We start from the raw sequence: 13,094 nt of genomic DNA on the forward strand, positions 1-13,094 counted from the left end.
ATTGTGTCAAATTCATCTGTTGTCTCTAACGTTCTCCCAACTCCACTAATCACTTTGAGCTCTTTGACTTCCTCTCTTTGCAAGTTGACTTTCTCCAGTCCAACTTTCCTAACAATGAGGTAATTTTCCTTGTTAATTTTAATGTTCACAACTCCAGCTGGCTTCCATTTTCTAGTCACACCGACGCAGCTAGTCGATGCTGAGGCTTTTGCAATTACTAATGACCTTGCACAGATTGTTCATTTACCTACAAGAATACTGGACAGTCCTAATCATACAGCCAACACGCTTGATCTTTTTCTCACAAAGAACCCTTCTAAGAACATGGCCGAAGTGAGAGGTCCTTTAGGCACTTCAGATCATAAGTTGGTGATTGTCTCTTCTCCAGTGGAGCCGTTATCTCATGGCTATTCCCAACCTCATGTTATTTGGCATTACAAGAATGGAAAATGGGATGACCTGCGAGATTTCTATTCTTCTTTTCCTTGGTCGGATTACTGTTTCAAAACTTCTGATGTCAACGTTTGCTCAGATCGTTTCAGTGAAATTATTCTTGCAGGAATGGAATCCTTTATCACGCACTCCACTTTAAAATCTCGTCCTTTATCTAAACCTTGGTTTTCCAATAAATGTGCTAAGGCTGTTCAAGAGAAGAATATTGCATATCGTAATTGGCTTGTTTCTAATTCTTCAGTTTCATTTTCTGCCTACACCAAAGCTCGCAACAATTGTAAAGCAGTTATTAATCAGTCCAAACTAGAGTTTGAACAGACTAAGAGTAGAAAACTTGCTTCTTGCCCTAATGGTAGCCGAGCATTCTGGTCTCTTGCCAAAGCTATTGGCCACAACTTTTACCCATCTCTGCTCCCACCTCTGTCCAAACCAGATGGTTCTGTTGTCACTTCAGCCAAGGATAAAGCTGACCTGCTAGCATCCCATTTTTCTTCCAACTCATGTATTAATGATCTTGGTAAAACATCTCCCACCATTCCCAACATGCTCCATTCAATGCCTCCAGTGGTGTTCCGTTAAAAGGATTTTGACTAATCTTGATGCTAAGAAAGCTCCAGGTCCTGATGGTATTTCTCCACTTGTTCTCAAAACCTGTGCTCCTGAACTTACTCCTATTCTTTGCCACCTTTTTTCACTTTCTTATTCCAAAGGTGTTTTTCCTTCTGCTTGAAAATTTGCTCATATCCAGCCAGTTCCTAAAAAGGGTGACAAATCTGTCCCATCCAATTATCCCATTGCAATTACGTCTATTCTTTCTAAAGTAATGGAGATATCAATTAACCGCCAACTCTTAAACTGCCTAGAAACCTACCGTCAGATCAACAATCGCCAGTATGGATTTCGTCAGTGTCAATCCACTGGTGATATTCTGGCTTATGTTACCCATTTATGGACTAATTCAATGAAAGGTTCGGTGAAACACAAGTAGTTGCCCTTGATGTCTCAAAGGCTTTCGATCGTGTTTGGCATAAAGGTCTTCTAAACAAGCTTCTATCTTATGATTTGCCAACTGTTTTTAGTAATTAGTTATCCAGTTTTCTCTCTGATCGCTCATCGAGGGTGATGGTAGATGGCCCTCTGTCTTCTAACTTCTCCACTAATGCCGGTGTCCCCCAAGATTCATTTCTTTCCCCCACCCTTTTCCTCTTGTATATTAATGACCTCCTTCCATTGACTGGAAATCCTGTCCATAGTTTTGCCGATGATAGCACATTTCATTGTACTTTCCGTTTTGAGAAACCGTGCGCTGCTCAATCAGCTTCAACTTCTTGAAAATCTGCTACCAATTCCTTAAATGGCAATCTGCAGGTAATTCTCCAGCGGGGCAAAGACAACTTAGTTGATTTCAATCTTTCTAAAACTCAGTCTTGTCTTATATCTCGCAAAAAAGGATTCTTCTGCTCCTATGCTTATCTTTGGTGACACTCCGATTTCTAGGCAAAATGATACATCTCTTTTGAGGGTTACTCTGACTTCTAATCTCTCTTGGCACAAGCACATTACAAATATTGCTTCCCCTGCATCTAAAAAACTTGGCACTCTCACCGTTACTTTTCTTCCAAACAGATGTTCACTCTGTATAAATCGCAAATCCACCCTACCGTGGAATATTGTTTCCCCATCTGGGGCGGTGCCCTCAAAACCTCTGTCAGGCTTCTAGATTCCATTCAGAAGAGGGCAGTTAGATTAATTAATGACCCATCTCTAACAGAGTCTCTCCACTCTCTGTCTGATAGATGTACTGTTTCTGCTGCATGCCTTTTCTACACATACTTCCATGGGCACTGTTCTTCTGAATTGACTTCTATAATTCCCACTCTCTCTTTCAAAACAGTCCGAACATGTGCCGCCACCAGTCAACATCCATTTACTGTCCAACTTCAAACTCACAGAACCAACTTTTCATCTTCCTTGTTCATTCATTCAACTGCCGTTTTCTGGAACAACCTTCCTTCATATGTATTTCCTGAAAATTACAGTCTACAGAGGTTCAAGTGTAATGTCAGCAAATATCTTCGTTTGTCTTCTAAACCTCCAACCCAAGCACAGTACTAAGTACTATAGGTTCTAATACCTCTTGTGTTTGAGGTTTACATAAAAAAAAAAAAAAGTGCAATAGCATCATTAATACACAGTCATTAATACACAGACCAGAATGCTCAGCTAGCATTAGAGCAAGAAGCCAGTTTTCTACTCTTAGCCAGTTCAAAATCTTGTTTGGACTGATTAATGACTGTTTTACAATTGTTGCGAGCTTTGGTGTAGGCAGAAAATGAAACTGGAGAATTGGAAACAAGCCAATTACGATATGCAATATTCTTCTCCTGAACAGCCTTAGCACATTTATTGGAAAACCAAGGTTTAGATAAAGGCCGAGATTTTAAAGTGGAGTGTGGAATGAAGGATTCCATTCCTACAAGAATAATTTCACTGACACAATCTGAGCAAGCGTTAACATCAGAAGTTTTGAAACAATAATCAGACCAAGGAAAAGAAGAAAAGAAATCTCGTAAGTCATCCCATTTTGCATTCTTGTAGTGTCAAACAATATGAGGTTGGAAATAGCCATGCGATAAAGGCTCCATTGGAGAAGAGACAATCACCAAGTTGTGATCTGAGGTACCTAAAGGACCATTCACTTCAACCGTGTACTTAGAACGGTTGTTTGTGAGAAAAAGATCAAGTGTGTTGGCTGTATGGTTAGGATTGTCCAGTATTCTTGTAGGTAAATGAACAATTTGTGCAAGGTTATTAGAAATTGCAAAAGCCTCGACATTTTGACCAGCTGGGTTGGTGTGACTAGAAAATGGAAGCCAGCTGGAGTTGTGAACATTAAAATCACCAAGGAAAATTACCTCACTGTTAGGAAAGTTGGACTGGAGAAAGTCAAGTTGCAAAGAGAGGATGTCAAAGAACTCCAAGTGATTAGTGGAGTTGTGAGAACAGTAGAGACAACAGATGAATTTGACACAATGAGATAGAGATTTTAAGCCAGAGAGGATCGAAGAGAGGAGATTGGAAAATACCAATTGTCTGACAGGGAATATCAAAACGGACATATGCACAAGTACCACCTTTGAGACAAAAGGAATCATACAGTGAATAATTTGGGCAGCTGAGATGAACAGTAGTTGAATTAACCAATAATTGGGATTCTGTCAGAAAAAGTACATGGGGTTTGGCAGTGTGCAAGTGGAAATGGACATCGTTGAGATTAGAATTGAGACCACATATATTTGTGAAATGAACTAGGAAGTGTTTGGGAGGTTTAGATCTTTTTTGCAGATAAGCTTACTGTATTAGTTTGACAATTCATGGTGTATTCAATAGTAAGTAGTAGTAAGAAAAACAGCAGAGAGTTCTTTACTTATGAAGGAAAGGGATGAATCAGATTGGACCACTCAACATAGATGGATTGACTGTTGATGATCATGCTCAGGTAGCTGATAAACTGAATGAGTATTTTGCATCTACATTCACACATGAGGAATTATTCAATGAGAGGAGTGCCAGAAGTTTATCAAACTCTAACAGGGAGCCAAGTGATTTTTTAATAACTGAGAACAAAGTGGAGGAGAAATCGTTGAAGTTAAACATAAAAAAAGCACCTGGGGGGGACCAGATCTGTCCAGTTATATTAAAGGAAGCATCAAAGGAAGTAAGCAATCCCTTAGCCATATTTATAATAGCTTCCTTGGATGAAGGGGGAAGTCCCCATGGACTGGAGGTGTGCAAATGTATCACCAATTCACAAACGGGGTTCAAAAGGTGACACAGGTAACTATAGACCTGTTATTTTAACTTGTGTTTCGGGGAAAATAATGGAATCACTGGTTAAAGAAGCATTGCAGTATCATCTAGACAAGACTGCAGTAATAGTTAAGACACAGCATGGGTTTGTTAAAGGGAGGTCTTGTCTGACCAATTTGATTGGATACTGTGATGTGGTCACAAAGGAACTGAATGCCAAAAATAATTTTGATATTATATACTTGGATTTCAGGAAAGCTTTTGATACTGTTACACATGGAAGATTGCTATACAAATTGGAGAGGTATGGCATTAAGGGTAAGATGGATAAAGGGATGTTTGAGTGAGAGACGACAGAGAGTGGTAATCAATGGACACTGCTCTTCGTGGACAAATGTTACTAATGGAGTTCCCCAGGGTTTGGTGTTGTACCCATTGTTTTGTATGTTATCAATGATATTGAAAAAGGTACATCAGGTTTAATGTCCAAGTTTGCAGATGATACAAAGGTTGGGAGGGCTGTTAATAGCAGTAATGACAGTATGCTGCTGCAACAGGATCTGGAACAGTTGGGCAGATGGGCTGAGAAGTGGCAGCTGAAGTTTAACATTGACAAATGCAAAGTACTGCATATGTATAACCCAGTGCTGATGGGATTCTTCCTCTTTCTCAGATTAGAAACCTGAAGGGGTGTAAACTTAAATTGAGGAAAGACAGTTGTCAAATAGATGTGCAGAAATGTCCTTTAGCCTGCGGGTAGTTGATTGCTGTAACAAACTTCCATTTGTCATCGTGGAAGTTGATAGCTTAAATAAATTTAAGGAAAAGGTGGACAAACTTGTGGAGCAAATGGATGGATGAAATGAATAGGTTATTTTTTTATTATTATTTTTTTTGGCTGATGCTGTATAAGCTTACTTACTTGCATCATATGCCTTTACGAATGCTAATAATACAGTTTTGTTTATTAGTATTAGCAATGGCCACATGGTGCAAAGAAGCCTATGGCTTATGCTGCACGAGCCAAAAAAATAAAATAATAAAATAAAAAATAATAAGAAGAAAATAAAAAAATACTGATAATTAATAATAATAATTAATAAATACGAGAAAAGGAACAGTCTCTACTGCCCATGTAGGTAACTTATTCCAGTAATTTATAACTTGCTGGCTAAAATAAAACTTCCTGCAATCCTGTCTAAACATCTCCTCCCGTAACTTGAAATTATGGCCCCTCGTTCTAGAATCATTTTTAACAATGAAAATTTCGCCCTCATTCATTTTGCTTATGCCTCTCAGAGCCTTAAACTTCTCAATCAAGTCTCCTCTAAGGTGCCTAGTTTCCAAGCTCTGCAACCCACATATTCAATGTCTTTCCTCATATGGACACACTTTTCCAATCTCACCAGGCGAGTTACCCTTGTCTGTACCGTCTCAAGAAGCATAATGTCTTTCTTTAGGCGCCATCTCCATACCTGAACATACTTCCAAGTGTGTTCGTCTAACAATAACCTTATATAATTGTATTATGATATCCTTATCTCTACTAGCAATCATTTGATAAATCATTGAGAGGACACCATGGGCCTTCCTTGCAACCTGTCTACAATGCCCAGAGAACTTAGTCTGACCGTGTCATAACACCCAAGTCCCTTTCCTCCACTACCAGCTTTAGTTCAAATCCAAGTGTATAAGTTATTTTGGGGTTACTGTTCCCCAGGTGCAATACCTTACACTTTGCTGGATTAAACACATGGCTGCCATTTTTCTGACCATCCCTGAAGTCTATCTAGGTCATTCTGAAGAAGCTCTGCCTGGCGACGATCATTAACTGCTCTTCCAACCTTTACATCATCTGCAAATTTAGACATCTGCCCTCTATCCCTTCATTGATGTCATTTATGAAAATCAAAAAAAAACAACAGTGGTTGTTTTTTTTTGATTTTCATAAAAAAAACAACAGTGGTCCTATTACTGGTAGTTGGGGAACCCCAAGGTTCCCCAAAAAATCTCAAAGAAAAGAATCTCCAAGTGAGCTAGGTTGACCTTGGAATACATGCAACAGGTTCTGCAAGAGATAAAATCATGACTCACCTAGGAATCGCCATCATCTATTTCCTTATGAGTCATGGTACCCCTGACAAAGTGTTCAAGCAGATCTTTTAATAACCATTATAAAATTTACTAATTATTAATAAAAAAAAACTTTCAAAAAATTATTTATAATATTAAAAAAAATAAAACTATTACAGGAAAAAAAAAACATTAAAATAAACTTTACAATATACTAAATAACCTTTGAAATCCTTCTGTAATCCCCTCTTATCTATATTTCTTTACTGTAGCTGTGAAGAGCTCTAATAGGCACGTCTGCTCGCCAAGAATGCCAACAGTTGGCTCGTTGGAGCCAATCTCTATCTCCATACCAGTCCCAGAGACTTACATTGCCTTAGCACAGTCCAACAGAAATTTTGAATTAAATCAACAAACCATTCAGTATTATTCTTGCTGCAAAATTATCAAACACTTCAGTATCATTCCTGCTACATAATAATATGGTTTTGTTTATTAGCTCTTATTTGACTTTCCAGTTAGTGCATGTTTTGTGCACTAGTTTACTGATTATATGTTCATTTCATTTTCTAGGTTACTGTTCAGCATATGCACCATAAACCCATAAATTGTATTACAGCACATTTAGAACCTGAAAAAGTAGATGATTGGGAAATACTGGTAAGTATTAAGTTTAATTTTTATCTATTATTATAAATGTGCATGTAAAATTTTGATGGCATAATAATGTAACAGTATTGATAATCTAAAATATAGGATTAGTAGTTAGTTATGATATACCACATATGTACTTGCATTTAAACTGCTAAGAATTAAGAGCTTAATAAAATTGAAATATAAACTAAAACATGTTAAGTTTGATGTGGTCAAGTGCAAGGGTGCAGTAATGCATATGCATTTGAGTGGATTATGGTTCAAGATCACATGACGGGTACATATAGATAATGATTGTATTCATTGTCAAAAATAATTAATTGTAAAAGTCAAAAATAATTAACTCATACGACCTGGAGTTTGCTTGAGTATAAATATGAATATTTTAATTTCAATGAGTGGAAAATGTACTATTTACAGAAAAATTTGCTAAACTTAAACCATAAAAGTTTCAGTAGGCATATATTCGGCTGATTGGACACAGTGCATTTGAATAAAAAAAAGTAGAAAAGGTTAATTATTCACTTAAGATTTTTAACTTCATCTTATTTTTTATTTTACTGAGGTTTCTTAGTTCAGATCACTGTCTCTCCCTCCCTCCCTCTCTCCCTGTATGGCTTAGATATTTTGCATTAATTGTATAATCCTTAGGCATCTACTGTTGCAGATGTTCTGCTGCATTACATGCAGCACTTAATATTTTTGAGATAAAAAGCAAGAATTGGTTTGAAAATTGCACACTTCATATTTTTATTCTTTATACCGACACTGTATTAAGGTAGAGAGAATAAATAATAGCTTTAGTTAGTCTTGTTATCCAAAAATTATCTTGCCCATTTCCCAATTATCTTGCTTCCAGCAGTCTTGCAAAGCAAGTGAATCCAAAAAAAAAAAAAACCTCTGTGAGAAAATTATACACAAGTGCATCACAGCACATTTTGTACAACAACTTGAATTTTTTACAGCTATATTTTTTTCCAATTAAAATAATCATTAATGCGGATCAAAATTAAAGAAAATAATGAGAATATGTAAAATTCACGTTGACATAACTCTATATAAGAGATACTTTAATGTAAAATTTAGGAGAGGGAAGAATTGAGTATATCGAGCCCATTACCACCAAATACGGAGGATGCGGAAAGGTCAGGAAATGACCACCGCATATCCCGGAGCAATATGGCCTTAGTTGCTAATGCTCCTAAAAACCAATTAACAACAATTGAGTATAACAATGAGCTCATTGCTGGGTTAACTGAATTAACAACTGCTTTAGATATAATAAGGCTTTCTTTCAACTTATTTGGCTTATCTATAATTTGTGCATTATCTAATTTTGATTTATATTCTGTATCCCATGATAACGCTAAGTATATGTTCATATACTTAGCGTTATCATGAACTAAAATTACTGCTGCTAAATTGCAGTTAATAGCAGTTTTAGAGAATGGCAACCCTTGACTCACATATATGTCCCAATACATAGTCATCCATTGCCACTTGTCATTCCATGCATATCTTACTGGGCTACTTTCTATCAGTGTTGGGTAAGAAATAAAGGAATTTATCAAAAATTAAAATCTTCCATAATGAATGTTTTGAAGAAAAATAAATGGAACTAGGAGATGGGAGCAATGACAGGACAATACTACAGATGAGAAAATAAGAAAAAAAAAATCTTGAATAACTAACATGGGGCAGGAGGTGTATCAATGGTATCAGACAGGCAAACATTTAGAGGAAAGAGGGTTTACTTTAGCAAGAGCTAAAGTCTAATAGGAAATAGAATAGCATGGAGAAAAATAGTGACTGGAAGGTTTGATAGTCCATAAGGGCCAATTTGTGCTATCATAATGACCTGTACATACATACACACACTAGTTATAAAAGATTTGGATTGTGATGTTCAAGTAAATAAAGCAATCCATATATGAAACTACATACCCAATAACTCAGTATTGGGTATGTAGTTTCTTTTCTGTAATGTTATTTGGAACAACCGAGTATTTTATCAGTTTTGTACCTTGACTTTGTCATGAATTAGTTCTCCTATGATGGTGATACCTCAGTTTGTGGCAGTGTTCACTCAAAAATACTCCTGTCACAACTGGACCTTCTTAAGTCGTTACTATTTATTTGCATTACAAACACAGTTTAAGTATCATTTTCTTGACCATTCTATATTCTGTTTTCATAACATATTGTGCTGTGAAATGGGAAAAAAAAAATCTTCTTATTAAAGAGGAGTGTTTCCATTTACAATGGGTTTCCTCAGCCTACGAGTTATTTTTTGGTAGGAATTTTTTCCCGCCGCACAGTACGGTTCAAGGTGTCTTGGTCAGTTAAGCCTCAGGCTGTCATGCACTCCCATACCCCATCCATCCATGTCCTCCTAGGTCTTCCTCTTCTCCTTCTTACAAGAGGTATCCATTCCAGGATAGCCTTTGGATATCTAGTTTCTTGCATCCATTTTACATATCCGTACCATGTTAAATGCTTTTCTTTGATAGTATCAATAATATTCTTTTTCACTTCCATTTTCTCTCTTATGTCTTCATTCCATTTTCTGTCTTTTTTAGAAGTTCTTGCTGAGTGTCTCCAAAAATTCATTTTTGTGGAGAGCAATTTGTTTTCCACTCGCCTATTCAACGTCCAGGTTTCCACTCCATACAATAGAAGACTGTACAGTTGTTTGAAATATGTTTCTTTGTTTTATTTAGGATATTTCTGCTCCATAGAACAGAATTTAACATGCCACTAGCCTTTCTGCCATCTGCAATTCTCTTATTGACCTCTGCTTGGGATGATCCATCACTTTGTAAGATTGATCCCAAATATTTGAATTTATTGACTTGTTTGATTTTAAAACCTTCAATATTTAGAATGTGTCCTGATCCTGAAGACAGTCTTGCTAAAATTGATTTTTAGACCCCATTGTTTATATTCCTCAAACAATTGACAACGTGCATAGTCGCATATTCTAAGTCTTATACTATCACCACCTGATCATCTGAAAAAAGTAAATTGTGAATATAGGTGTTCTTATTAATGGACAATCCCATTTTATTGCATTTTTTTGACCAGGATCTTAGGCAGATGTCAATGTCAATATAAATTTTGAAACATGTTGGTGACATGCATCAGCCTTGTAATAACCCTTTTGAAGTGTGTAATTCAGGTGACAAAGCTGATCCCACTTTAATCCTTCATCTATTATTCCTGTAAATTATCTTAATAATGTTAATAATGTTATGCTATTAGTTAAGAAACACATAAAATCCAAGGAAGTGAAGCCACTCGACATCCCTGGACAATGCAGTGTCGAGTCAGTTTGGTGTGACATAAGCATTGGGAGATCAAAATTGAGAGTAGGAGTGTGCTATAGGCCTAATGACTCTGATGAGTACACTATCTTATTATACAGGGAAATAGAGTGGGCCAGTAAATCAGAGAGTCTTATAATGGGGGATTTTAATTTCCCAGATATTGTCTGGAATTTGTGGGTTGCTCACTCACACACTAGCAAGGCTTTTGTGGATTTATTGGATGATTGTTTTCTAAATCAGCATGTTCGGGGTGCAACTAGAGGGAGCAATACTCTTGATTTGATTATCAGTAGTGATTCTTCATGCATTAAAAATATGCAGATACAGGAACCATTAGGTGGCAGTGATCACAGTGTGCTGAAGTGGGATTTACTCAAGGAGGTAACTACCATCAGGGGTAAAGGGAAGGGTTACTGCTTTTGTAAAGGCGATTACGATGGTCTGAGACAGTATTTAAATTCTATACAGTGGGACCAACTGATGATGTTACCAACAGCAAACTCAAAATGGGAAGCATTCAAAGAACTTATCTTGGAAGCTACTAGGCTTTGCATACCAACTAAGAAATATTGTTCAAGGTTCAGGCCTAAATGGATGTCAGATGAACTAATGAGACATATGGCAGAGAAGAAAAATGCATGGGATACATATAAATTAACATGTGACACAGAAGCCTATGATAGATATAAGTTGATCTGTAACCAAGTTACAAAGGAGGTTAGGCAGGCGAAGGCAGATTACGAGAAATCTTTGACAAGGGATGCAAAGAAAAACAGCAGGGAGTTCTTTACTTATGTAAACTCTAGAAGGAAGGGGATGAATCAGATTGGTCCACTTGATATCGATGGTTCAACTGTTAATGATCCTGCTCAGGTAGCTAACAAACTAAATAAATATTTTGCATCTGCATTCACACATGAGGAGTTATTCAGGAAGGGGAATGCCATAGATAAAGTAAACAAGATGATCTTGTAATAATTGAGAGTAAAGTGGAGGAGAAATTGTTGAAGATAAATACAAGAAAGGCACCTGGGGTGGATGAGATCTGTCCAGTTATATTAAAGGAGGCAGCAAAGGAAGTAAGCAATCCGTTAGCCATAATTATGAGAGCTTCCTTGGACTCAGGGGAGGTACCCACAGACTGGAGATGTGCAAATGTAACGCCAATTCACAAAGGAGGATCAAAGGCTGACACAAGTAATTATAGACCTGTGAGTTTAACTTCTGTTCCAGGAAAATTAATGAAAGCACTGGTTAAAGAAGCACTGCAGCATCATCTTGACAAGAATTCAGTTATAGCTCAGACACAGCATGGTTTTGTTAAGGGACGGTCTTGCCTGACCAATTTGATTGTATACTATGATGTAGTCACAAAAGAATTGGATGCAGGGAATAACTTTGATATTATATATTTGGATCTTAGAAAGGCTTTTGATACTGTTGCACATGGAAGACTGCACAAATTGGAGCAGTGTGGCATTGGAGGCAAATTGCTGCTATGGATAAAGGGATGGTTGAGTGGCAGAAGACAGAGTGGTAATCAATGGACACTGCTCAACATGGACTAATGTTATTAATGGTGTTCCTCAGGGTTCAGTGTTGGGTCCATTGTTGTTTTCTGTATTTATAAATGATATTGATGATGGTATATCAAGCTTAATGTCCAAGTTTGCAGACGATACAAAGGGTGGCAGGGTTGTTAAGGACACTACTGATGCTATGCTGCTGCAACAGGATCTGGAAAGGTTGAGCAGATGGGCTGACAGGTGGCAAATGAAGTTTAACATTGACAAATGTAAAGTACTACATATGGGAAACAGTAACCCCAGAGCAATGTATCAACTCTGTGGTACTACACTGACAGTGGTAGAGAATGAAAAGGACCTGGGGGTAATTGTGCAGGCAGATATGTAGTTCTCTGAGTAGTGCAGACGAGCTGCAAGAGTAGCTCATGGTGTCTTGTCAATCATATACAGGAATTTCTCTAGCAGGGATAGGGAAGTGATTATTTCCTTGTATAAAGCAATAGTCAGGCCACACCTTGAGTACTGTATACAGTTCTGGAGGCCTCATTTCAAGAAGGATGTAGATCTGCTGGAACGAGTACAGAGAAGGGCAACAAGATTAGTGAATGGAAGAAAGGCTTAAGTTTTGCAAATTACAGAGTCTGGCGACTAGGCACTGGCGAGGTGATCTGATAGAGGTGTATAAGGCCTTGAATGGTTTGAGCATGCTCAATGCCGATGGGATTCTTTCTCTTGCTCAGAATCACCTGAGAGGGCATAAATTCAAATTGAGGAAAGACAGATGTAGGATAGATGTGCGGAAATTTGTCTTTAGCCAGCGGGTAGTTGGTTGGTGGAACAGATTTCCATCACTTGTTGTTGAAGTTGATAGCCTAAACAAATTTAAGACTGAACTGGACAGGTATTTCGAACGAACGGAGGGGTGAAATAGGAGTGGGTTTTTTTTTTTTTTTTTTGGCTGATGCTGAATAAGCTTGCTTTCTTGCATCATATGCCTCTACTAATGCTAATGCTAATCAATTGTCCATCAATATTTGCCTCTTTCAGTGCTTCCCATAAGAGTTTTCTTGGAACGCTGCCACAGGAAAAGATTTCTTTTCCTTTCGATTGGCATTTTTCAAGGATCTGTCGTACTGTTGAGATATAGTCTGTACATGACCTCTTGGCTGAAAAACCACTTCAGTCTTCTGACACCTCAATTCGGGATTCTAAATGGTTCCTGATCCATTTTCCAAGAATCTTTAACAGCAGG

General features: G+C 37.4%; 1 protein-coding gene across 2 annotated transcripts in view; it reads left to right on the plus strand.

Annotated features, from left to right (window-relative positions):
- LOC150090664 (peroxisomal ATPase PEX1-like) overlaps positions 1-13,094 on the plus strand; it is a 311,554-nt gene that overhangs the window by 108,832 nt on the left and 189,628 nt on the right. For both annotated transcript variants that reach the window (XM_090379348.1, XM_090379356.1), the window contains exon 4: positions 6,910-6,996. In XM_090379348.1, coding sequence (XP_090235474.1) covers positions 6,910-6,996 — 87 coding nt within the window. The remainder of the gene's footprint in view (positions 1-6,909; positions 6,997-13,094) is intronic.

The sequence above is a fragment of the Mastigoproctus giganteus genome, chromosome 1 (genome assembly GCF_048544385.1).
Source record: "Mastigoproctus giganteus isolate SK-2022 chromosome 1, ASM4854438v1, whole genome shotgun sequence".
NCBI classification, from domain to species: Eukaryota; Metazoa; Arthropoda; class Arachnida; order Uropygi; family Thelyphonidae; genus Mastigoproctus; species Mastigoproctus giganteus.